Here is a 27,965-nt window from a genome sequence, read left to right on the forward strand (position 1 = left end):
TAGAGAAAATGGTTGTGAAACAGGATACTTTTGTAACACAGTAGGGGCAATGTTAGTATATCAGCCTAAATATTTCTACTGCTGAGCTTATGATGAAACTCGAGCATTTTAGCGCACCAACAGATACATCGACCCAGTATATATTTACGGCAAGGACATGTTATATTCTTCTGTCAGTATGCGACCTAGTGACCCACTTACCCCGCATTCGTGTCTCTTATTGCCTGGCGGGTGGTTGTACAGGAGGTTATTCACCTTCAGCCGTCGCCCACAAATCTCAAGTGTCTCCTTTAACATTGACTGAACTCCATTCACATGGGTTTCGAATATCTTCACAAAAGCCAACAACTGTCGTCTGACGCTATGCAGGCTTGCTGCCTTCCTTACAAAATAACCATAAAGCATGTTCAGTAATGTAATTTATTCACGTGTATGGTAGAGGTACAGTATTGTTTGTTGACTGGGTGTACATCATGAAATAAACATCAAGATATGGGTTAAACAATTTCGTCAATTATTATACAATACGTATTCGTCAATTCATCTAAAACGTCTTAATCAGCTTAGCAATTGAACCGTTTCACTGGCATCTTTTGACAACACCAATATCTTGCCATTACACTTGCTCGGTTAAGTTTGCCAAACTGCATATGACAGGTGTTCGATTTCGAGTGAATATAAACATATCATTGTGTTCGCCTAGGAAATAAGTACGGCATTTCACAGCGGGGTATACGAAACAAATACCTTATCAGTACATGCACATACCAGTAACCAGTCAGAGAGGGGTATCTTATTGCAAGATAAGACACCTGTGATTGTTCATATATCGTTAACTGCAACTGTTTAAGTATTAGATCTACATTACATATGGTGTACATACCAGCATGGAATGTAAACTCGAAGTTATCACTGTGAACCTGAATGACAGGTTAAGTGCTGATTCTAAACTTGATTTTATCATATTGTAGTTCAACGACTGTCAACATGCACGTTGTCCTCTATTGTGTGTATGCATGTAAAGAGCTGATGGAACTGTATTCAAACATATTGTAGTTCAACGAGGAAAACTAGATGCAATGCGTTTACTGTCAACATACACATTGTCCCCAAGTAGGTGTATGTAGAGAGTAGTTTCCTGTCCATGCAAGTTGTTTGGAAAGAGAACAATACAAGCGTCATAGAGTGAGTGAATCATAATAGCCATTGTGACAAGTACACAGTTTGAGCAGTTTATCAAGATACATACATACATACATATATATATATATATGAGCACTTTTTATGCATATATATATATATATATATATATATATATATATATATATATATATATATATACATATATATGCATACAAAGTGCTCACAATCAGGAACTAAAAAGACGAACTTATATATTTGCTAAATCAAAGTTTTCAATCTTGTGCAGGCGAAGGAATGGTGTAAGCAGATATGAATATGTAAAATGTCGTTTTTTTTGTTTTGAGTAGGTTGCCAAATCAATGATTCTCTTTTATGATTAACATTTTTTCCATGTATTAAACTGTACCAAACCTCAGATTGTGATTTAACATAGGTATAATTTACTGACAAATCAGAACAAACTCTCCGACTCCTTGGGTATACACTTAGCATTTTCATATTATATTTTCGTAATGATGATAAATATATATTACTAAATGAGTCACCGTTCTATAAGTTATTTCATTTGAAACGAGTTCATTTCAAAACGTGAAATGTTTCATATGATCGATATTCAACGTTGAAGCAAGACGTTATTTGTATAAGGGAGGCTTATGTTTCGACCATAGGCTGGTCAAAAAGTATGGAGATTTATCTGTGATCGATTGTAAATAAAGCGACAAACCCCTTTCCATATCCAAAAGAAATCTCTCAACATGTATAATTCCGACCACGTCATGACCAAGTGTTTATGAATCACTATAAAAAAGTAATGATACCATGTGTTTGCGAAAAGGTGAGCGTATCCTGCCCCACCGTTGGCACCCGTCACAAACACATGCAAAGGTAAGTCAACTTTCACCTGAAAAAACATGGGAACGATTACATGTCGATTCTCAAACCATGACCATAACAGCATTCATATACATTCACATCATCAAGTTAAAAATATATGAATTGAGCGGAACATATAGTGTTACAAAGGGTTTGAAAAGAGAGAATCAGTGAAACCATAGACTCATCGAATCAAATATCATGTTGCCTATTTTGATTTAAAACTAGTCAGCTGATTGCTCCTTTGAGCTAGAGTATCTGTTCTTTTCGGAGCACGATAGTTTCACGACGCGAGATAGATCTGTTAATTGACACGATGGGGACGTTATGAACCCCTATACACTTTGGGCAAATGGGAGATCGTTCCATTTACCACACACGGTTCAAGGTCGTAAGAAGACGCCGCAAAAAATGTCATGATGGTCTTTCGACATTATGTTTTGTGTCTTTGCGAAAAAAAGGCAGTTAAAAAAAATCCAGGATCTCACATACTCATAAAATATGTCCATAATATATTAGTGAAATGCATTTGTAGTGCGCTATGTATCTGTGGTGGTTTGTGAAACATAATAGTGTCCATCGGAGGTATCCGTCTAGGAGTACAGAGATGTTGGATAACACTGTTCAATAACGGTGTATTGTTGTTAAATGGGTTATCTCTTCGCGATTGAGTAAAAGTATGTTTTACTTACTCACTCACTTACTCACATTCCCGCCTTCAGCAACCCATACTTGCCCTAAAAGGCGACTATGGTTGTCGTAAAAGGTGACTAACGGGATCGGGTGGTCAGGCCCGCTGACTTGGTTGATGTATGTCATCAATCCCAAATGCGTGGATCGATGCTCATGATGTCAATTACTGGATTGTCTGGTCCAGACTCGATTATTTACAGACCGCCGTCATACAGCTGGAATATTGCTGAGTGCGGCGTTAAACAACAAACCAACAACAACACTCACATACCCAATCATACCAACCCATCCAACCCACCAACTAATGCATTTAAGCACTCACTCACCCATCCACCCACGCACTCACTCAACTAGCTCAAATGTTTCTGAAAATTACATAAAAAGCTACATAATGTTCGCGGCGCGGCAGATAAGTGTGTGATCGTTCATGTAATTCGCATCCACCCTTGATAAGCATCACCTCGATGATGTCATTGAGCGCTACTGTTCTGGTAGGGCGACGCTCTGATGGCCTCGTAGGTCACTGGGGGCGTCTCAGTCATGCCTTCGTAGGTACTTGTTTCTCCTTCGTCACCAGCTGCAGATGTAAATGTCACAATTGCTGCATTTGCTAATATTTCATAATATATCATTACAATAAACCTTTGTACTGTCTTCCAACAAGTGTTACATTTATTTCACAGGATATTAAACAAAATAGTAAAATGATCACTAAATCGTTCTGTGTTATAAGGACAGCATAGTATTATACAACATAGTATGATAAGAGTAGGTGTATGCATTTTTGATAACTGTGAAATATCACCTGATAATGAAAATCTACCTTTTGTATTTTCATATATCTTTAGCTGTGAGTAATGGGGTTTGTCTGACTCCTCCTTCTTCAAGCTTGAATCTTGTTGTGGTCCATTGACATGATCTGAAGTGACATGGCCATTGTATAACGTAAATGCATACTTGAGTGGATTTTTGACTGAGTTGTACATTATTGTTGTAAATTGTTTGACATGCATGCAATGGCCTTTATTTGTAAACGTTTGGTCACTGCAATACTGACAAGTGAAGCTGCTGTGCACATACCTAAGGAAGAATACCCAATGTTGTCCATTTCTGCGATCTCATGACTTCTGCTGCTACAATAAAAAATATCATGTTCGGTTATTTAAAGTGCAGAAAGAGACGATCATTTTGTTCAACAGTTTACTTTACTTTACGAATTTATACCATCTTATTAAATGGATTATTTCATGTTTTATCATGTGTATGCATTACCTTTCTCGCGAAGCAGTTTCTGAAAATATAACAAAATAACTAGTATGCAGGTCGTATGCTGTATCTAATCTAGTGCCGCAGATACTAATGTCAGTTTACTCCGAGAAATCTTCAATTAGCTTTACCTAATGACATTGTTTGTAGATAATACGGTACTTATGGATTATACACACAGACGGATTTTGTGGCTGCCTAACTACTCAAATTAATCATAATACAGTGACATATCCGGTCCAGACACACTTATTTACTAAATGCTGTAACAAAGCTGAAATATTGCTGAGGGCAGCGATAACCAACCAATGTACAAACAAGGCACACTGAAGAACAATGCTGAGTTAACGTGCTTCCCGTGACCGGCCTGACTGCTGAATAAGCTTCTGTCCATACAATATGGACAAACATTACAATGTCATAACAAAACGACAGCACGTTTGGTATGTCTATGTTAATAAGGCTATACGGTCTACGGAAATGATTGGGAGATATGTATAGACAAATGTGTCAGTGGCCTTGTGAGACCAGCCTACTTTCATGTTATTAGCCTTGAGTTAGAATCAAAATATAAAACATGATCAGAACGAGTATAATTTAAACAGATGTCTGAACTGAAACAGGTCTATATACTAAATAATGCTGATTTGGTTTCATAACTGGAACTACATGAGTATATAGCTTTACGGTTATGCTGTCTATGAATGTTACATGTAAAGTACTGAGGTGTGTGATGGCTTAACGTTTTGAATCTACCGCTGATGACATATTTTCTGTTTTACACAGTTTCTGAAAAAACACAGTTGGTCTTATCTGAAGATATTTAACAATTTTCTTTTTAACAATAACATGCATTAATATGTTAAATTAAAGATACATTTATGTATGAACATGATCATAACTTTTATTCACTGTGTGTTTTGAATGTAAATATTAGTTCAGCAATCCTACTCGTAACAGTGCGACTGGTTAGCATTATATACTGGTCGATGATGAAAGTTTTCTTTAGATACCTCTCTGACTGTTTCCAATTCGGAACCCTTTTCTGTATAGCAGCATTAGAACAATTCCTTCAATGAGTAAGGTAAGGAGAAGGGTTCCTATCGCAGTTCCAGCAAGTATTCCACTAGTAACAGCCTCGAGATTTTTGGTATCGGTTGGAACTGCAAGAGTATTAAAACAATTTATGAAACAATACAGATGTGATAGATATGTATTAAATGATCATCACTGTTTTCTGATGAGCAACACAGCTTGTTTATAATCTGTCATTATACACATAAAAGTCGTTTTTATTATGAAAAATATTTCCCACAGTGTTAACTGGATATGATGCTGTGATATCGTTTTTGTTTATCAAGTTATGTTGCAATTCTATGCCTTTCGTAAAAACAACTTTTTAATTGTTTTATAAGCATTCATAATCACGCTTTCAAGATAAAACTTCGAAAATGTGCAAAAGAAACAGTTACCTCCATCAGTCTTAGTTTCCACATAGACGTATGCCCTGTGTGAAGGTTCATAGTCATTTCGAGCATTTAGTCGGAATATGTAAGTAGTTCCTGGTGTCAGTCCACTCACTTCCACCACCATCATCTTGCCGGTGTCATCATAGATATTGTACACAGACCATGTAGTGGAACAATACTGCCGATACTCAACCACAAATGTCTGGGGGTGTCCTCCATTGAACTCAGGTTGCCATGATAACCATAAAGACGATGCTGTGGCGTTTCCACTTGTTCTAAAGCGTGTTGGTGTCTCAGGAGAGTCTGATACATGTAAATACAAGAATCCTGATATAAGTTGTGAATGCATGGATACCAGAATGAAGTGCTGACCCCTCTTATTATTACACCAAATGTGTATAACGCTAGTACTTCTACGACGTTGTCCCTTGTAAAACTTCAGTCCCTGAAGTCCTATTGTTTGATGTTAGTATGAAATATTCTTGAAGAATGTCTTGATAAAATGGATTTATATAAAAAATAAATAAATTACCAAATGAACAATAAGACACTAATTGAATAAAGGAAAACCATCCATCAAACACGTTGTTTTTCAGCTAAAACTTAAACCCGAAAAAATGGATACCAAAATAAACTGCTGATCCCTCCCATTATTACACCAAGTGTTCAAACGGCGTTCGAAAAAATGTAAAATGTCAGTCCCCGAAGTCCTATGTTTTATGTTTGTATGAAATACTCTCGAGGTAGCTCTAGATATAATAGATTTATATCAATACTCAAAAACGTACCTTCATACACTATGTTAATTGTGTATGACACTGACCCGTCGATACCATTGTCCACTGTAAGACTGTAGTCCCCAAAGTCCTGCTGTTGTAGGTTAGTAAGGTGTAGTCTGGCAGTGACCGAGATGGCGGAGACAGGGATGGAGGAACCAGTGAGGTCCTGGCTGGTGCTGGTGGTTCTACTCCAGGTGAATATAGGAGGGGGGTAGGCCAGGACTGACACAGTCACATTCAAGTTATCACCCAGTTTAGAGGCGTACTTGAGTTCCTTGGACACTGATTCATCTAGTCGAGGAGAACCTAATAGAAATAGAAGCTCACAATGGAAAGTGAAGTTTATTACAAAAATATGAACATCTTCTGCACCTTGAAATAAATAACTTTCAATATCGGTCGTGTAAACATATCACAATTTTCTTTATATTCCTTGGGCAGAATAATATCCATCTTTTACGTTGTTTATGCAATAATTGTAGGTATCAATGTGCTTACATCTAACAATCAATTCCACCTTTCTTGTTACCATTTCGCCAGTCATAAGTTTATTGTCAGCTGTGCAAGTGTAGTTTCCTCTGTCTCTGCAATCTGCCGTCCAGTTGTGATATACCACGAGAGCTTTGTCGATCGTCTTTAATTCACTGCTCCCGTTCATCAGCTTGATGGTCGATGCTGGGTTACTGTCTACTCGACATCCTAGGTTTACAGATGCAGTCTCCTCCACGGTCACTTTGTTGCTTCTTGAGTTAATTGTGAATGTGTTTATGATGGGTGGGTCTGGAATCGTTGAAATATCAAACGTTGAACATAAGCAAACTGATAGCTGTACATAAATACATTCATGTAATACAACACTTCATACACTTAACATATCCCACAAACCATAGTGTGTGCACATATAAAGTGTAACGTTAAAGTTGCTTTATTATACATATGTATTCGTACATTGCACCAATTTGGGGAATCGAAACTTGGTCTTCGGCGTGACGAGCAATCGCCTTAGCATCATGCTGATATTGTGTGTTTTTAAGTGAACTTATCCATTGGTGTATTCCTCTAAACAAATTACTGAATGAGCATGCTATCCTGACACAATAAGCAGTCAGTCAGTTCAACCTTAAGCTCAACTTCCTCTTTATCCCAAACGTAAATGCAAACAACAAATGCACGGTTGCTTAGCACTTGCACAGCGTTCTTATATATATTTATTTGAAAGCAGCACTGTTTAAAGGGAATATTATGCATAACTTTTTGCAAGTGAATATACAATCACAAAAGTACTTCACAGTTGTACTGGCATATTTTTCTTACTGGATATTTTTTATTTCAAATCGACAAATCTATCTTCTCTAGATGAAACAAGCAGCAAGCGATTGCAGCAACCTGATACGATAAAAAACGTATGCCAACAGAAAACATTAACATTAACAAAAATAAAACCTGATCCAGTAACGTAATATGTTCATAAATGTAAGTGTTCTCTCATTGTTGACTGCCTGAACGGATCTTTCCATTTGGACAAACACTGCTACTCACACTGCACATCAACGTTGAACTGCCCGATGGCTGATCCTGTTTGTGGTTGTCCTCCTGTTGGTGTGAGAGTGTTGGATGCTGTACAGTTGTAGACACCTGATGCTGTCCTGATGATGCTGGTGATGTTGAGGACAGGGCCACTAGAACTGTAGCCTGGTCCTGTCCACCTGTAGTTTGTAATAGTGGGGTTGCCGTGGACGGTGTAGCTGTTGCAGTTGATGTGTAGTGCTGTTGTCTCTGTCACAGGGGACGTGGATGGAACTCCTGACATGGATGGGCCGTCTGGACAAGTACAAGTATGTTTATGGCTAAACTTATTCAAGCGCAAATGCATTTTCCAAAATACACACTGCCATGCTTTTAGCCCCATATCACATCTGGTCCAGATTTGGAAACATAATCGGAGAATAATAATCATCTTTGGGATGCTCAATCCAAACGAAACTCTTTTCGAAAGTCAAACTACATCAATCTTCAACGCAAGGTTATGATGTCGGTGCTATGCACAAGTCTAATCATACGGTTTGCATGCACGTTGATATAAGTATTGGATAAAAACTCAATTTTACCTACAATAATTAAACCAACAGTAAGTGTGAAGACATATGCTGACACTGACAACACACTGAATAACATATACCCTTCAAAGTGTGTCGAAACATCAATAAGTATGGTGACTAAGAAAGTACATGCATTATTCAAACACTTTCTTATTGCAGATCTACTGTCACTTCCACAGAGTCAGATCTCATTACAGATGCCCCCCACAAGGGTTTGGGGTGTTGATAGCTCTGCACACATATGTCCAGTATTCTAACAATGATACTTACACTGCACATCCACTGTCATCTCCCTAGACTCAGAGCGTGGTAAAGCTGTCCCCCCACAAGGACTGAGGGTGTTGGTAGCTGTACACACATATGTCCCTGCCTGTGATCTCTGTATGTTACTGATGGTCAGAGTAGATCCAGTCTGAGGAGTAAAGCTGCTGTCATCTTTCTGTGTCCATCGCACAGCTGCTGCAGGTTTGGAGTCCACAGAGCAGGTCACAGTCAGGGTCTGTGTCTCGATCAAAGTTTGGGAGCTGGGAACTGAGACATTGGGTGGGTCTGAAAATTATAAAGCAACGTACACTGTAAACTTGAGTAAGTAATTGACACTTTTCTGATAAATAAATAAATGACACTGTTGGAAGAATCATACAGGCTACAGGAATGTAAATATTCATTCTACTTAATTCTCAAGATACAAATACATGTGGTCAACACGTGTCTTCTGTGTTCCTAACGAAACGTGTTTAATCAAATGTAGTTTACAATATCGATTCAGATTGTTAAAACATATGAAAAACATGTTTCATAAGGATTTAATAGCAATTAGCAATTGCCTGGCTGAACAGGGCATTGAAAGATGAATGGTCAATCGAAAGAGGAATTCAAAGGACGCATTTACTGGACAAACAGGCATTCGTCATTATTAAAAACTCTACTCATCGCTGACTAGTCAAGAAGCTTGCATCCGTAATTTAACCATGTTTAAAAGCAATTTAGACTAAGAACTGACGTTCTGATATTTGGACATTTCGATGCTGTTTTAAGAATAATTAAAAGTGGAATTTCTCACACTGTACATCAACACCAATCCCTGGAGAACTTGATGTCCCCACTGAGTTCCTGGCAGCACACGTGTAGTTCCCTGCACTGCCCCTGGTGACAGGACTCAGGCTGTACATGCTGCTTGTTGCTGACGGGATACTGGATCCATCCCTTGTCCAGCTGTATGACGTCACTGTCGGGTTAGCTGCCGTCACTTGGCATGTCAGTTGGACATTCTGTTGACCGACATACACTCTGTATGGCCGACATCTTGCCTCTAGGTTGACATCAGGTGCATCTGTGTACAGATAAAGTAGAGTATACGAACAGACAGCGGCTGTCGACCTACATAGATTCTGTATGGCCGACAGCCTGAGGATGCTACCTCTTGATTGATACAATTACACTTTTTAAATTTCATGTATGAGGGTACAAATATTGAGTGAAAAAACTGTCTGTTAATTGCATTGGAGTGATTGTGTAAGTCTAATTCCTCATTGTACATGGCTATTATCTAATATGGCACTATATACGTGACAGCGGTTCGACATAATTGCTATACACGGCTTTTTAAGTCACATTTTCTAAATGAAGTCTATCTAATGACATTATATGTTAGCTTCCCTCATAGTTCACTTACAATACACGGTGACTGTGAGTGTTGGAGCACTGGACGTCACCCCAGTGGCCGTGTTGACAGCAGTACAGATGTAGTCTCCTGTCTGGTTCCTGGTGATGCTGGTCAGACTGAGTGTCCTACTGCTTGCGACTGTCAATGCCCCTTTTGTCCAGGTGTAGCTGCAGGGTTTACACGTGGCGGAGCAGTCCACAGTGAGCGAAGGGGTGACAGCTTCTGTCACTATCTGAGGGGATGACTTGTCCAGTGTCATGTTGTTGAATGCCCCATCTGTTATAGTAAAGGTTTCGGGAAATTGATAACTGCTTTACAACAAATCATTACTCCCTGATTAAAGAAATAAGTATCCCCCTTAAACCATATTTCCTGTTTGTTGTGAGTTCTCGTCCTCATGGGATTGGTATAAGGATCAGATAATCATCCAATGCAGTTGTGAAGGGATATTTATCTTTCACAGTCTCAAAGATTGGTTGTTTAGTGCATGTGAGCGAGCTTTGACTGTGTAAGTAGGTGTCCGCTGTGTAAAACAAGAGTCTGCACAATATAGTCTTCATTAAAATGAAATATAGTTGAGGACTCCTGGACCTGATATTGTCTGATAGCATGTAAAATTATATATGATTAGGCACGATGACATGGTCAGCCAGACTATACATTGAAACCAACCAATGCACTTGATGACCTGATGAAATAACATCATATGTTAATGAATGTCTGACTAATTTAAGGACACGTGTTGTGGAATCAATTTATGCATCTATGAAAGTTTACAACAAGTTCTGCCAATAGAGGTTTATATTATGCAATAAAAGTATTGTTAGTGGACAAAGAAAGTATCCAACAACTTTAATCGTTACATATGTGTACAATACATACAGTGCTATGGAATGGCACTTTATTATACTTAAAATAATTGCAATATGAGACTGCTGTGGTTCGATCGCCCGACTGCGTCCTATCAAAATATGCTACTTGTTACCGTGGCTAGTATTCAGTAAAACGGGTGAAAAAAGAGGACTGGTCGCCTCGGCGTCAGTATAATGAGTCTGAGTGGTGTGTCCATGGTAAACTGAAGTGGGTTAGCACTATACAACCACATTAATCCCGACTAGTACAACCGGCAACGCAGGTGCTTGCACATTGCCGTGTAAGTGCATTAATCTTGTTTGTCAGCACACAGGGGTTTCAGCAAAACAGTTATATCACGGCGACAACCCCAGAAGTGATAGAGGGCATTTTACTAACATATTGTTCAAAGCCGCATAAAACCAATCTCACTCACTCATTCATCAGATGGAAATAGCTAATGTTCGTATAGTTCACCGGTTTGTTTACAATATGTTCTTTACAAATGAAGAATACACACTGCATGCAGACAGGTGCCTCTGGCAATGTATTTTGTATCATCTGTGATGCTTGATATGACCATAAAGCACTGTTCAATGAACGTCGATGCTAATTATCATGTAGTGCTCCCACTCTGCCTAAAACGACTTAACATATCTACTATTTATAATAGTTGAAGTATACAGGCAGTGTCATGGAGGTCTGGGGACGTCCATGTTGTACACATCACTCACATTAACACTCACGACTGTGTTATACTTACAGTATACAGGCAGTGTCATGGAGGTCTGGGGACGTCCATGTTGTACACATCACTCACATTAACACTCACGACTGTGTTATACTTACAGTATACAGGCAGTGATATGGAGGTCTGGGGATGTCCATGTTGTACACATCACTCACATTAACACTCACGACCGTGTTATACTTACAGTATACAGGCAGTGACATGGAGGTCTGGGGGTGTCCATGTTGTACCCGTCACTCAAATTAACACTTACGACTGTGTTACACTACTGCCTAGAAGTTCATTCCCCTTACACGCATGGGCAACGCGTTACGCAACCAGTGTGCATCGGGTTGGTCACGCGTGTGATACCCGTGTGCAACGCGTTGCGCGTGTGCACCCCGTCCGCCACTCGTGTGCAACGCGTGACACACTCATTAGAGGGGGAACAAACTTTTGACCAAATGAGGACCCGTGTTAAGCAGAACCTGGAGGTGGTAACAAGGAGAGAAAATTTTGTTATCCTGACGAAAAATGATAATACACATGTATTTGCTAATGTATCCTTTCTTTATGTGATTTTGTGGGAATGGCATGAATACTGTTGTGATTAAATAGATCTGTCTTGTTTTATACGACCATTGCTTCTAAATCCGATGGTGTTAAGAGAATACATGGTCCTGGAACATGTTATTGCAATTGAAATGCTTTTATTGTGATTTGACATTAACCGTCTGTAGTACGACTTTCAGTGATAATATGTATGAGGTTTGGCTGCGCATTGTTTTTATTGGACCCTAATTACTTTATGATGACTTGGACTCTTTATCTCAGCTCCATAGCCGTGAGGCTGGAAAAGAGCAGCGTGTAATTAATGAGGGTGGGTTATATCATTGGGGATACACTTGAGGGAGAGAATACTAATTACCGTACTACAGGAAGAGACGTGTAGACGTAAGCGCGGGGTTGTGTTTTAGCTGGCCGTTCGATAATGGCCGCCAGGAGAAGTGAGCTTTGACTGCGTCATCTAAAATAAATAATAAGACACAGCAGTGTTATTTTCACGGGTCTGTTGAATAAACTCCCAGCGCTACGGTCAATGTATCTTCTACTTGATCCTTGTTACATCATTTTGGCATTCACAATATATAGTAGTTCAACGTACAGAGGAGCACTGATCTAAAGCAATTCCGCGGGAGTAGTTGTTACCTGTGCATTACTGTATTTTCCCAGTGAGTACCCGGATGATATAGCAGAAATCTAGACTTGCTCGCCTTTCGTAAGCGCATTTTTATTGATAGTAGAAGGACGTATGGTCACATTGAACAACAAAAATGAAATACAGTTTTGGAAATGTAGGTATATTAGTGGGGAGCACCGGTAATGGTGATGCAGTTTTGATAAGTCACTTGCTTAGTAATTGTGCGATCTTCGCGTACACTATTTTGACTTGCAACACAAAGTAAATATTTCATCTGAACATTGCTTATTTTACAGTGTGTATATGTTTACATTCAAAATGTAAACAGATTTCACTAAGGAAATTTATTAAACGCCTAAATATTCAGTTTATTTTACAAATTAACTAAAAAATATGTCCATATTTATTAATATGATAACGAATTCCAAATATTTGTTTATGTTTAATATCATCACCAAGTACAGTTCTGTTTTGTTTGGCTTTTTTTCTGAGCATAATTAGTATATTGTGATGTGTTTAAGCTCTTTTGATCGTCTTTATCATTTTTAGTCAGTCGGTTAAATAAATGAATGGATTATTCAGTCAATTTGTAAAATGACTGAAATGTTTAGATATTTAATAAAGTGCCTGAGTGAATCACATTTTACACATTGACTGTAACATATACACGCTTACAAAAGAAAATACTTTTGAAAACAACGTCTATCGCGCATCGAAAAAACTTCCCAACCAAACGGAAAGGAACAAGAATGATTCTGTTCAAAGCTGCAGCGAATGAATGAAAACAAAATGCAAATATCATTTTTACAACCTACCAAAGTTATAATGTATCCGGGAATATCAACATAAAGGAACAATATCCATTGCTTCTGCAGCTGTACAAAAATACTTATTCGATGTCAAATGTCTATATGAGAATCAAATACTTTAACAATAATTATTTGGAAACAATATTTGGAATATATATGAAATATATTAAAATATTTAAATATATCTTTTTTAAACGTTATTTAAATGTATCGAATATTATAACCCGTATTTGTTTCTTAACTGATCACTTAATTTGTTTCAATTGTTTCACATAGGTGCCAAGTTATCTGAGAAAGCCCACGTGACAACTATTTTTATAATGTCCACGGTTCTTTAAAACATACATTGAGTTAGATAACAATGAACAACCAGTCAGTGTATTATCGGTTACCCTTTGAACAAAGTATATTGTTTTTACATCTGTACTTCACACCATGATATGAGTGTATTCCCTAGGTTTAGTAAACCTACCTTCACATGTAAACACTTACTTTTGACATATCCACTGTGCAAGATAACAGTAATAAATCAATCAACGTATTTCCTGTTGATCCTTTGATGTCTGGGAATGATCAGTTGATTTATAAAAAAAAGTAAAGCAACTGATCATACATCTCTTGCTGGGCTGCCACGTGCATATCACATAACTCACATTCCACCTCACTTTTAACCTGGATTTAGATTGAATAGTTACCCCAGGTACAAGAAAGACCAAATTTGAACCTTTATCGGGTAATCTGAGTGGTGCTACAACTAAGTATACATGTTATAAATTCATTAACTGAGCAGCACATGAATTACGACAAATATACAAGTGTAGGGTTGTACCAGAAAATGTGGATGACAACAAGGGGGTAGTAATTGTATCATCCACGCAATCCGAAACCCGCAAATGCTTTCACTCTGGGATACTTTTTTATTATTAAACTGTAACCATCAGGGGTATTTCCAAATAACGACATCCGATGAGCTTTCGCCGTTTTTTGTCTGTTTGTTTAGGCTGAAGAAATTAATTACCATGCGCCCTTTGTCGAAATCTTCATAGATCAGGGGTAACCAATCAGTTTTCAAAAATGCGTAAGTTTATTTAGCTGTCCTTGCAGACTGGTAGCCCAGTCTCTTGTCACGCTCGGTTGCGTTAACGAGCAAATTGACTCACGGCAGCTAGTAAGCCCAAGCGGAAATCCAAAGGTCGTATTACCTGAAGAATCAACCTTTATTTGAGAAATATCTACTGCTCTAAAAATCAATATTTCTCCCAATACTAAAAGTCAAAACTTTCTAACCAAGGATTACCAGTTGAAACTGGCCGATGGCTGAACATTCCCAGGGAAGACAGCCAGTGTCCACTCTTTTATTCTATCGCTGTGGGAAATGAATTGCATTATTTATTCCGATGGGAAGCTTTTCACCAACGGCGATATGAACTCTTAGATAAGCAATATCTTAAGTTTCCAAACATTTAAGAAAATTATGACCACTAACAGTGTAAGAAATCTAAAAGGCCTATCTAAATTCCTTAACAATGTGTACAATACAATTGGTAAATTGTATTAGTATCCACGTATCCTATTATTATTATTTTTGTTAAATTGTATATAATAAAAATTATATTATTATTAGATAATTGTATGTCATGTTATTCTAAGAATAAATGAGTTTGACTTTGAGTCCGACACCCGAGAAGAAGCCAGAGATTAGTGCCCCTTTTTGAATAGTTTACAATCATGTGTTTTAGGGTTAGCTGTGTTGGCTTAAACGTATTTTTATTTCAAAAGAAATCTGGATCGGTAAACAAGCAAAACTTGCTTATGTAATACCTCTCCAGGTAACAACTTAGCAACAGCTGGATATATATAAGAGAGTGATGAACATAAACATACAAAATGCACAAATGAAATACACGAAGCCAATACACTGAAGCAAGTGGTGTCTGTGAAATAAGGTAATGCAGTTTTCCTCTACTACATGCATAAAATTAAGCTACTCAAACCTTTTGCTTTTGACTATGATGTCGTGAACTGATTTAAGAAGAGTCATGTTTGTAGAACTGCTTAATAACTGCCATGTAATATCATTTTTAGACCACACCCATGTGTGTAGAAATACACAGTGTTTCTGATATTATCGTATTTTTTGACAGTTATAGAAAAAGTGAATTGCATCTTCAAGGTGATATGCATAAGTGCAGTTTGGTATGTCTGATACATGTCGTCTAAACTTATCAGCGTTTAAGTCACTGCAGCCGAGCCTAAGGCGACAGTGGACAATTTGGCTTGATCTACGAAAATATTTGAAGTCAAAATTATTAATAATTGCATCAGAACGATTAATTAAGGATTTGATTTCTTTTAATGGGCGAACATTAGTTACTTCATCGGATAGAGGGCTCCGCAGGTTGATCATTTGTATGTTGAATCTATTTCTAAGGTTATATTTGCTGTTATCAGAGAATTGAATATACACTTTTCAAATATTTTGGCTAAGCAACTTGTGAGTGCTACAGGTCTATAATTTGAGCATTCATGTTCATCGCTGACACTGACACCGCATCAGCCCGGCAGTGGACTTTGCGCACCGATTATATAACTCCTACAGAGAGGGTTGGGTGGTTGTTCAAAGCGAAACGGACGACCCCGTCTGTTATCTAATAAATTCTGTGCGGCGCCTTTGATCTTGCCTCCAACCCTACACCATATAGTAGTAAACGACGATCAGGATGGCCTGGAAATAAACACTATTCTGTCTGCCCAGTGTATCCACAATTAACTAGAATGCTTCATATCCACAAATATATATAGAACATAGATATTTGCCCACAGCAAATATTCATTTGCTTAATTGCATCAGTGTGGTTTATCAGACAATGTACAATGTTTTCTTACACTTGGTGAGGCAGACTGAAATTGAACATTAGGATAACGTCAGCAGGGATAAAAGAGGTCATACCAAAGAACTTTATTTACAAGCGGAAAAGTCAGACATTCCGATCAACCACTACAAGGCCCGGCCGGATCTCAAGGTTGACCAGATCAACACCCCAAAGGAACATCTCTACGCCAAACAAGGAGTCCACGTCTTTATTTAATCAAAGTCAGAAATTAAAAGCATAAATAAGCCAAAAAATCACCAAAAAATGGCATAACCTATATCTAAACTCAAATAGCCAAATCAAAAAAGTACTCAGCAAACCACTAACCAAACCGAAAATTCTCCATCCATCAAAAAAATCGACAGAGTAATCACTAAACTCCAAACAGGACACACCAACCTAAATAACCACCTAAAAAAATTAAAAAAAACATACTACAGGTAACTGCCCACGCTGCAAACAACTAGAAACCCCATAACACGCACTCATCTACTGCACACACTACCTAACACATCGAACCGCATTACATACCACTCGTATACGTACAAGGATCTTTTATGAAAAGTAACTTATTACTTTAATTCACTACAAAAGTGAATGGCAAACATCAATTAAACACTATTTATTTATTGTGAATCACTCTTTATTTCCTGTAAGTATTGGATCCAAAACAAACAAGGCAATGAAGGTGCCTCTTTATAACCTATAGTAAGCAAAATATGTATTAAAATACGATACTGAATCATATACAACGTTAAGCCATGTCTTATAGGTGTCCTTATAAGTAAAGCACAAAGAGAATGGATACAACATGTATAAAATGTCAACAGACAGCCGTTTCACTTTAGACCTACACACCAAAACACGGAACTAACATATAGAACACTATATTATTTTGACAATCAAAGCTAATGGCAAACTTTGTCATTCATTATGTAGTTGCCTTTACTTCAAATTTTGTGACATGTAAATATGTTATATCGACGAAACAACACGTTTACGCTCAAATGATTGAACTATGCAAATTTACAGTCGCGACAACACAGGGTGTGAAATAGCATAACCAGGGTTCACAAACATGTTTGTATAACAAGCAATCTGATCAATAGCTATAGGTCGTGATCGGGGGCGATTATCGCCCGTATCAGCCTTAATAACTTTAGGAAGCTGATCCCTGTAGATCAGCCAGTGGCCACGCTGGACAAGCGCAAATGAAAGGGTGTAGTCATATGAAAATATGAGATTGAAATGTTAATTTTGGTAGGCTAGCTCACCTGGCAGGATCTCATTACAGACTATAAGTGAACTCTTACAATGTTTTAAGCACTAAATAGGAGCGCGATAAACAGTCAAATATATTGCTTTTGGAAATCATTCACAGTCAATTTCTCCGCATGTGCTCATCTGCTAAACAGGTAAGGTATCAACTTTTGTAAACAAAGTTATGAAAAGGGGACACAGAATGTTAGTACTATAAAGTTTGTGTCAGTCACGTAAAGCCAATGCAAGTGTTGGGGATATAACAATATATTGTGCTATTTAAGAAATAAACGACAACAGGGAGTGCAGTGCAGGGAGAAGAAACCATGATGGGTGCAGTGTTTTATCTTATTATAAAGAACGACCACGAATTATTATCGATTATTTCGCAAATTTGATATCGATATTATCCACAGCCTCTCGAAGAGTGAAGATAAAATTGTGCAATTTTAAAATACGTTTCACATATTTTGATAATGATGACTCCCTCAATAGAATCCGACAACGGCAATGTCGTTCATGTACATGTTATGCACAGGTCGGTAGATCTCGTATATTCTTGCAATCGTAGAGTTGATTATCTTTACCTTTTTCCAAAAAAACGATTGTCACGCTTTTGGGTACCATCGTTGGGCGATCTTCATCCATGGGACACAAATCACTAGACACTCCGGATCCCCTCTCCATAATAACGTCATCAAATATACGAATTCATCAAGTTGTGAGCGCATGCTCGAATCTCCAGAAATGAGGTCATAATATAACAATGTGTTTATCGTGTAATACATCACGCTTTGTTCTTCATTGTCGTTTGTGGTTTTTTTTGCGTAGCTATCTTATATATGTCAATATAATGCAAAGCAATAATATATTGAATGATAGTGAGTGAGTTAATATTTAACGTCACATCGGCAATATTTCAACCATATCGTGACGAGACGTAATACATTAATAACACATATATGTAGACTTTATAAAAGCCTGTCATCAAAGGACAGTACAATAACTAGAATATCACAGAGTCTATTTAAAACTAGTAGAGGAAAAGTTAAAAGCAGAAAGAATTAACAACACAATATAAAAATGGGCTAGAGACCGTCAGTAACTAAAGGAAGATAACCATACCAGGGATCATGGGGACTTACAGTGCCTTTGCTTCCTGCATGGACCCTGGTTGGATTTATATCATCCCTTCAGTCACTGGCGATACCTTACCAGTTAAGCCTAATATTAAAATGACGAAAATTCTACGTGTTAAAGTTCTGGCATACATATAAATACTTCGAATGATGTGGGACTTACATACCCCCTTAGGGGAACAATAATTTTACGCTGCTTAAACCCACCTTGAAGGTACAGCCATTAACAATCAAAGTTATGAATTAGCACTACCGATATTTAAAACAATACTGTAAATACATCCAAATCGATGAATAAGTTCTATTTTTTTTACAAAACATAGTATTAAATGAGAATTAACTTTACTAAAAGGTCCTTGACTGTTTTGACACTGAAATATTTATCACTTGTGATGGAAAGATCAATGCAGCCAAGCAGGACATGCTTGACCGTGATTCTTTCATCACAAGGGATACAAAACGGAGGATCCTCACCTTTTAACAAATACTCGTGGGTATATATCGAATGGCCAATATGACATCGTCGCATAATGACCTCTTCAAATCTGGACTGACAGCCCAAGTAGGTGTAACCGATATTTGGTTTAATTTCATGTAATTTATTGATACCTGCTTGGGCGTCCCACTTCTTTTGGATATTGAATGATAAAGGCAACTTCTATAAGATAACAGTCATATGTTGACGTAAATATACTACATGAAAGGTAAACATAATTTTCAGTTCACGCTCTGTGTTTTCCCTTCCAGTGATATCTTCACATCTACTTCTTGTTTACTTGTTCCCATAGTCAGGATCTGAAACTGCATCACATGGAATGGATACTAATTTCAAAGTTGTCAAACGATGACAGGGTAAACGTGTTGTACACCAGGACACAAGAGGAAACGTAGGTTTTTGAAACTTAAATTGCTTCTTGTGTACAATATATTATGCAAACTTTCAATTATTTTCAGGAATATAAATATTCTAAATAATGGTTACCCCGAGATTGAGCGCCGCTGTTCTGATATGGAGATGCCTTTATGGACTCTGGAGGAGCTTCTGTCATGACTTCGTATGTGCTTGTTTCTGATTTGGGCTCGACTGAAAATGTGATTCGTAACACATTTGCAAAGAACAAATTCAAATGTTACACATCCTTGTAAACGTAACACAAAGATGAATAGCACACCGCTGATCTTTCAGTACCTTCCCTGAGTTTATCGATTGAGAACTGCTATAGTATATAGAATATCAAAGTATCCATCTACCGTTTGTATTTTCATAAATCTTCAACTGTGTGTAATGTTGTTTTTCCGACGCCTCCTTATCGCTTGGGTACTCAGCTGGACTGTTGACCTGATCTGTAACAATTCCATACGAACATACAATAACGGTGTCAGGGCGAAGTAGAAACAGTCATATTTGTGAACAAAACAATCTATCTGACGAAGATTGCTGACTTCAACCTACCCAAGGATGAATAGCCTATGTTTTCAAATTCTTCTATTTCGGGATTCCTTGTGCTACAAAAGTAAAGTGAGGTCCGTATATGGCATTTTATAATGGATAGGAACATCTTCAATATATGATTTGTTTTGTGATTTTAGAGGACATCTACCTTATTACAAAAGATATTATTTTAAAACGTTTTATTCATTCATTTAGTCTACCTTTTTTGTGAAGCAGTTCCTGCAAAGAAGAGAATGCATTATATAGTACCCTGTAATACACACATTAAACATGTTGCAAAGGGAGAATATGATATGTGAAACGTTAATGACTTAATACAAGACACAACGACAATTTGTGCTATTATTAATTCCATATACATTCCCAAACTGTATTTTCTCATTCTGAGTCAGTGATGATTTTGATTCGTACATAACTTTCACGCATATCATTCATGTATATCTACTGAAGGCACACTGAAATGAAATATCGCCACATCACCCATTCACTCTCCTTGCAATACTGTTGTATTGTAAACACGAGGTTTAACAACATACCTTTTAAGATGTTTCCAAACCTGAACCCCTTCCTATAGAGGACCGTCAGAACTAGTCCTTCAATCAGCAAGGTAAGAAGGAGGGTACCTATCGTACTTCCTGCTATTACACCTGTGATGTTATATTCGGCATTGAGTGGTTGCTGTTTTTTTGGACCTGCAGTATTAAATGAGTATTATATGAAATAAGCATTGACTTCCTTTTTACTGAACACAGACTTTTGTATTTTGATCATGTGATGAGCTTGATAAAGGTGTCATTTACATAAAACAGGCTTTATACTCCAAACTTAACTGAATGAGGGGGAGTTACCAATTGTACCTATCAATCCCTCCAGAAACAGATAAAGGTACTCACAGCTGACATTGAATGTCCTGACATCAGATTGGTTGTACCCTCCATACTGCCATCCCGCCTGACACTGACACTGCTGACTGTTCTGACTCCTGCTGACAATGAAGGAGAGAGTAGATGTCCTGGTCTGACCACTGTCACTGACCGATGCTGAGCCAGTACCGGGACAGGACCACGTGATAGTAGCTAGAGGATTTCCTCCTGTCACCGTGCAGCTGATTGTCTATGGGTCTCCTTCAAACATCAGAGTCTGAAATTCTGTGATGGAAGGAGGGGCCGGCGGTGGGTCTGAAACAGGAACAGCCATGATAGTAACTATACACAGAAATGCATAAAGCAGTGGAGAACATGACACTATCCGGAACATTTTACAAACTGGCTTAGTTAGTGTTATCCACAACAAAAAGAAGTCCTTTCATCAAACAGTGTCCACTATACATGAAATAGTCGGTGATTATATTATCTTTATATATCACTTTGCTCGCTCCCTATGTTTACAATGATCTACAACCTTCACATGTGCTTCAAATGAAAATCTGAACTGCTCTTAACAAACTGGGCACACTAATGAACACGCACACTTGACATCCAGGGATGCAGAACCAGTCTGTGTTGCTGATGTTCTGGTGTTTCTGACCTGACATCTCACTGTGGTCTTGTCTTTATTTGGGCTGAAGGTGAGAGTCTGTGACCACCAGGTAGAAGATCCTGTCACAGGCCCTGTGCTGCCACCTACAGGTGTTCCATCACTGTAGTCCCAGGTGAAGGTCAGGTTAGGATAAGCGGTGACAGTACAGGTCAAGGTCAGGTTTCTGTTCTCCAAAGCTACAGTGTTGTCTGGCTTTGTCACATCCACCTGCTCTGGTCCGACTGTAATACAGAACAGTTACCTTTGACATCAATGTTATCTTAACTTCTCACTGCATTTGTAGTACTGCTTTGACAACATGTCATATCGGATATAGTATGATTTGAACCTACATGAACACCTACGTCAATTACTATTCATCGTAGTTCAGTCCCATGAAAGAGTTGATCTCGCTGTCTAACTGACGAAAATACTCACTTTTCACCTATGATATTTTGTCTTGAGTGCCATATTACTGGATTGACTAAATGACTCCCTGACTGCAAACAACTGTATCCTCCCAGTGCGACAATAAGGCAATGGCATGTATAGAACAGTAGTTATTGACTGATTGACTGATATCACATGAATGACATACGAATGTGTGACAACAGAGAGTTACTCACACCACACTCCCACCCGGGCACTGTCAGACTGTACTGGGGAGGGGGTGTGGATGTTGGTGGCTCTACAGTAGACTTTGTGGCCCAGGTCACTCCTGACAGGGATAATGGTCACGGTACTTGTTGTCTGGACAACACCTGATTGGGATGTGTGACCACTGGATATCCCACTTGCCAACGGAACACTGTTCTTGAACCACGTGACAGTAGCAGCAGGGTAACTGGAAGAGGTCACACAGGTCAAGGTCAAGTGTTGACCCTCAGCAGCTCCTACTTCCTGGTTGGCGGATGTGATGGTTGTGAGAGACACGCTGCTGACAGCAACTGCATAGAAATTGATTTAATCAGAACTAGTGTATGTATCTGTCATATTCAATAACGTAATGTCGAAGGCATAAAGGTAACTATCTAAAATATTTATGATGTGGAGGGAACATTGATATTATATTACTTACTGTCAGGATAGGAATACGTGGAGTTGACACTTGTCTGTGTGTTGGATGCCTGGCAGTAGTACAGAGAGTTTCCGAATGTTGCCTGTCAGCTGGTAGTTGATGGTGGCTGTCCAGCCAGTGTATCCCTCCACTGCTACTGGGCTGGTGGCCACACTCATCCCGTCTCTGTACAGCGTCATGGACGGCGGTGGATTGGAGACAGCAGCACAGGATATAGACATTGTAGTTCTTGTGATGGTAACATTGCTCAGAGGAACTGAAATAATAACATAGTTTTATAAAGTGTTGGTATCTATTTAAGACGACGGTGGGTTGGAGACTAGTGCATGTGAGACTGATTTCGGGAACTGAAATATCAACATAGTTTTATGAAGTATTGTAATGAGTTGGAGAAACAGGTGATATATGTTGTAGGTCTAGTCATGGTAACAATGTTCCGGGAACTGACATAATAACATTATCTTTGGTGTATCTATGTAGGATGGTAGGGCAAAACTGCAATATCAGTGGTTAATATTGGGAAAGGGAGGTCAGTCTAATTTCAAACGGGAGCTATCTCCGTTGTTTTCGTATTTGCGAGCAATGGCGTCACCGACGCTGTACTTTGTTGGTCCAGCTATTAAATGCCCAGCTTATCCCTACGGTAAAACGTATTCTTAATTAAATGTTTAAATGCATTATATTTATGTTTCCATCCGTACACCTTCTAAGATTGGTTTAGTGCTGATAACCATTTTCCAAAATGTGGGCCCACATCTTTTCCGTCATCTTTGGTGATCGAAACAAATGGGCCCACATTTGTATTTCGCCTAGCTTCGTTAGGTTGTTTCGTTAATTCTGATAATCAATCCCTAAATGTGGGCAGACGTTCTTTCGTCATATTGCTTGCAACAGGAGGGACCACATTTATTAATCGCGAAATTCTACTTAACTATTGATAATCATGGGCCTACATTGTTCCCGTCATATATGGTGATCGAAACAAGTGGGCCAATATTTGAATATCGCCAAGTGGGTAGACGTTCTTCCGTCATAGTGCAACAGGAGGGACAACATTTAAAAATCGCTAAGCTTTATTAGCTTGGCTTACTTATAACCGTTTTAAAAAATGTGGGCCCACATTGTTCCCGTCTTATAGTGATCGAAACAGGTGGGCCCACATTTGTAAATCACTGGGTTTCATTGGGTTGACAAAGTCATTTGAACTAGTGGGCTCACATTTGTCATTACTTTTCATGGGTATGTGACATTTTTTATTATTCATATTTTGTAGTGGAAAATGAAGGAAAGAGTAGATGTCCTGGTCTAACCTGGGACGAATTATTTTCCCCTAACGTCGGAAGGCACAAGAAAGGGAGGTAACCTGGTTTCGTAATGGGTATATAAGTACAAGCGGAAAGTTGAAACTTCATTCTCAGGTGCGGTGCAGTCGAGCCTGGCTATATTAAACATGTTCAGTTATCTATGCTGCCGATTGAAGTACACATCGGTTGAATCTAAATTTGTTATTATTTGTGCGTGAAGTAGATGCAGCTGTCCATATGATGATCAGGATGTTATGCGTTGCTTGCAAGTTGTGCTGGCGAGCCATGATAATACGTTGTGAGATGGATCAGTGTCCATAGTTAAAATCTGGAACAGTTGGTTGCGAGAGTATGGATTTGGGATATACTCTGATGAGTATTCGCTGACGAGCCATAAGAATACGTGATAAGGCGTCGATGCCTGTGTATATGTATACGTTGGAAATATGAAGCATAGAATATATTCATGTAAATTACAGTTGGTTGGTTGATGGTCATGATGCTGGTGATGCGGACGATGTTCATGATAATGTGAATACTTGTTGAAGAATAAACTGCGGTCAGTCAGTGCATCGTACAGTATCCCAAAATGTTGTAGTTGTGTATTTTGTTGTGTTAAGGGGGAGAAGGAGGAGAAGTTCGTAATGCGGGTTCGTTTACGTAGACATATTCTCAACAACAAGTGCGTTTAGTTTCCAATATGGGCCCACCTATGATTTTTCGATTAGGCAAACGGAGTTAGCTCCCTTCTCGAACCACCGATAATGCGGTTTCGCTGATGGTGGTGATGGTCACCTGACATACTAACCTGATACATCCATTTGTAAATGGTTACTCCCTGCATACTGATAGTCATACTGTAGTTTAAGCAAACGTCCACAAAACATAGCTACCTGATACATCCATTTGTATCGGGTTACTCCTTGCATATTGATAGTCATACTGTGGTTTAAGCAAACATCCACAGAACATACTTACCTAATACATCCATTTGTATCGGGTTACTCTATACATTCTGAAATTCATACTGTGGTTTAAGCAAACATCCACAGAACATACATACCTGATACATCCATTTGTATGGGGTTACTCTATACATACTGAAAGTCACACTGTGGTTTAAGCAAACAATCACAGAACATACTTAACTGCTACATCCATTTGTATGGGGTTACTCTATACATACTGAAAGTCAGTCATACTGTGGTTTAAGCAAACATACACAGAACATACTTACCTGATACATGCATTTGTATCTTGTTACTCTATACATTCTGAAAGTGATACTGTGGTTTAAGCAAACATCCACAGAACATACTTAACTGCTACATCCATTTGTATGGGGTTACTCTGTACATACTGAAAGTCATACTGTGGTTTAAGCAAACATTCACAGAACATAGCTACCTGATACATCCATTTGTGTCGAGTTACTCTATACATACTGAAAGTCCTACTGTGGTTTAAGCAACTATTCACAGAACATAGCTACCTGATACATTCATTGGTATCGGGTGACTCTATACATACTGAAAGTCATATTGTGATTTAGCAAACATCCGCAGAACATACTTACCTGATACATCCATTTGAATCTGGTTACTCTATACATACTGAAAGTCATACTGTGGTTTAAGCAAACATCCGCAGAACATAGCTACCTGATACATCCATTTGTATCGCGTTACTCTATACATACGGAAAGTCATACTGTGCTTTAAGCAAACATTCACAGAACATAGCTACCTGATACATCCATTTGTATCGCGTTACTCTATACATACGGAAAGTCATACTGTGGTTTAAGCAAACATCCACAGAACATACTTACCTAATACTTCCATTTGTATCGGGTTACTCTATACATACTGAAAGTTATACTGTGGTTTAAGCAAACATCCGCAGAACACGGTTACTGATACATCCATTTGCATCGGGTGACTCTATACATACTGAAGGCATACTGTAGTTTAAGCAAACATCCGCAGAACATAGCTACCTGATACATCCATTTGTATCGGGTTACTCTATACATACGGAAAGTCATACTGTGGTTTAAGCAAACATCCCCAGAAGACAGTTACTGATACATCCATTTGTATCGGGTTACTCTATACATACTGAAAGTCATACTGTGGTTTAAGCAAACATACACAGAACATACTTACATAATACATCCATGTGTATCGGGTTACTCACTGCATATTGATAGTCATACTGTGGTTAAAGCAAACATCCACAGAACATACTTACCTAATGCATCCATTTGTATCGGGTTACTCTATACATAATGAAAGTCATACCGAAGTTTAAACAAACATCAATAGAACATACTTACCTAGCACACTTATGTTTAGTTGGCTGCTTGGTCTGCCACCAAACTGATAATCACATCTCCAGCTGAGTGTGTCTCTGCCGTATACGGCGTTGTTGATGGTGAGGGTGTAGTTGGTGGAGCTGGGGCAGGAGGTGGTGTAATCAGTTTGGACAGATGGGGAGGTGGAGCTGCAGCTACCCTGGCTATTTCTGTAGAATGTAGCTCCATTCTGCCACTGTATAGCTGTATGTGAAGCTTCTCCTGTGTAACACATCAGAGTACAGCTTACCCCTTCCAGCACAGAACCTCCACATGATGACGTCAGCTGATAGTTCTGGGCAGTAACTGAAACCGTAGTAAATATGTTGTGAGATGTTACATTGAGGTTCACAGAACGATGTCTAACCCGATGTTCCGAGATATTGACACAAGCCTTATGCTGGTAAGCTACTGGAAAAGAACAACTTGCGAACAAAATCAGAATGGACTATTATAGGCAAAAATATCTGCACTCTGCTTTTCCACTTATCTGACGGAATCAACTGCTTTTATCTCTTACTACACGTCTGATGTCTCATACGATCGTGGGTTCGAATTCCAGTTCACCCTCATTATGTCTCTCACACCTGCGCTCGTGGCTTTCACCAAAATGAATGCGTAAGACATACATACTGGCTTACCTCCTTCATCAAGCTGACACGCTGATCTGTAAGTGAAATACTGTTATTAAACGTCTGAGACCTGCATCACTTCGGGCTTTCCTCCCACATTAAGGTGACACGCCGTGATATGACTGGAACACTGTTAAAAGCGGCGTTAAACCCAACCCACTCACTCACTCATTTTATTATCGACATGCAGAGGTAGATGTACATAACCACTGACATATACGTGCAATCTACTTCCTGGTTCTATTTTCAGCCACTGTATGTGTGGGAACTGAGTGTGAGATTCATTTCGTTACCCCTGATGCAATAATATTAACACACATAAACCACAAGCAGTCAGATAGTGTACTTACCCACGTGTTTGTGACATATGTCCACCAAGAGAGCTCCAACTGTGAGGATGAGACGGGTGTACAGCATGGCCATGTCGGCAGTGTGTGAAACTAGGTCGTGAGTAGGAAATAGATACTGGCGTTGAACTACAGTCTATAAATACACCCGGCTTGCATGAACGGGCTTATGTAGACATAATATAGTTCTTAGTGTGTATTAATTCAGAATATCTATATATTCACGGAATGATTTATGTCCCTCAGTGTCCTCTGTTACACAAAGCAGATATTGTCACTTGGTAATAATGTGAACTTACTGATTTTATGGGTCTGTGTAGACATGAAATGAGTCTCAGTTTGTATTCATTCAGAATTTCTGGATATTCATTTCATGGTGACTCAAACGACTTGAACGACCACGCAACAAAAGGAAGATATTAGTG

The 27,965-nt window shown here is 38.6% G+C and overlaps 1 protein-coding gene and 1 pseudogene across 1 annotated transcript; both read right to left on the reverse strand.

Annotated features, from left to right (window-relative positions):
* Window positions 1–3,179: 3,179 nt before the first annotated feature.
* Window positions 3,180–10,247, reverse strand: LOC139457119 (protein turtle-like). The gene is made up of 12 exons (XM_071238551.1): window positions 9,998–10,247; window positions 9,386–9,655; window positions 8,593–8,871; window positions 7,763–8,044; window positions 6,722–7,003; window positions 6,233–6,529; window positions 5,448–5,747; window positions 4,989–5,138; window positions 3,982–4,000; window positions 3,790–3,842; window positions 3,533–3,628; window positions 3,180–3,286 (listed from the first exon to the last, which is right to left on the reverse strand). Exons 1-12 carry the CDS (start codon window positions 10,245–10,247, stop codon window positions 3,180–3,182), a joined length of 2,385 nt encoding a protein of 794 aa, XP_071094652.1.
* Window positions 10,248–19,624: 9,377 nt separating this feature from the next.
* LOC139458206 (V-set and immunoglobulin domain-containing protein 10-like) lies at window positions 19,625–27,616 on the reverse strand (annotated as a pseudogene).
* Window positions 27,617–27,965: the final 349 nt, after the last annotated feature.

Source organism: Haliotis cracherodii, unplaced genomic scaffold (assembly GCF_022045235.1).
Source record: "Haliotis cracherodii isolate W230 unplaced genomic scaffold, xgHalCrac1.p SCAF_12, whole genome shotgun sequence".
Lineage (NCBI taxonomy): Eukaryota > Metazoa > Mollusca > Gastropoda > Lepetellida > Haliotidae > Haliotis > Haliotis cracherodii.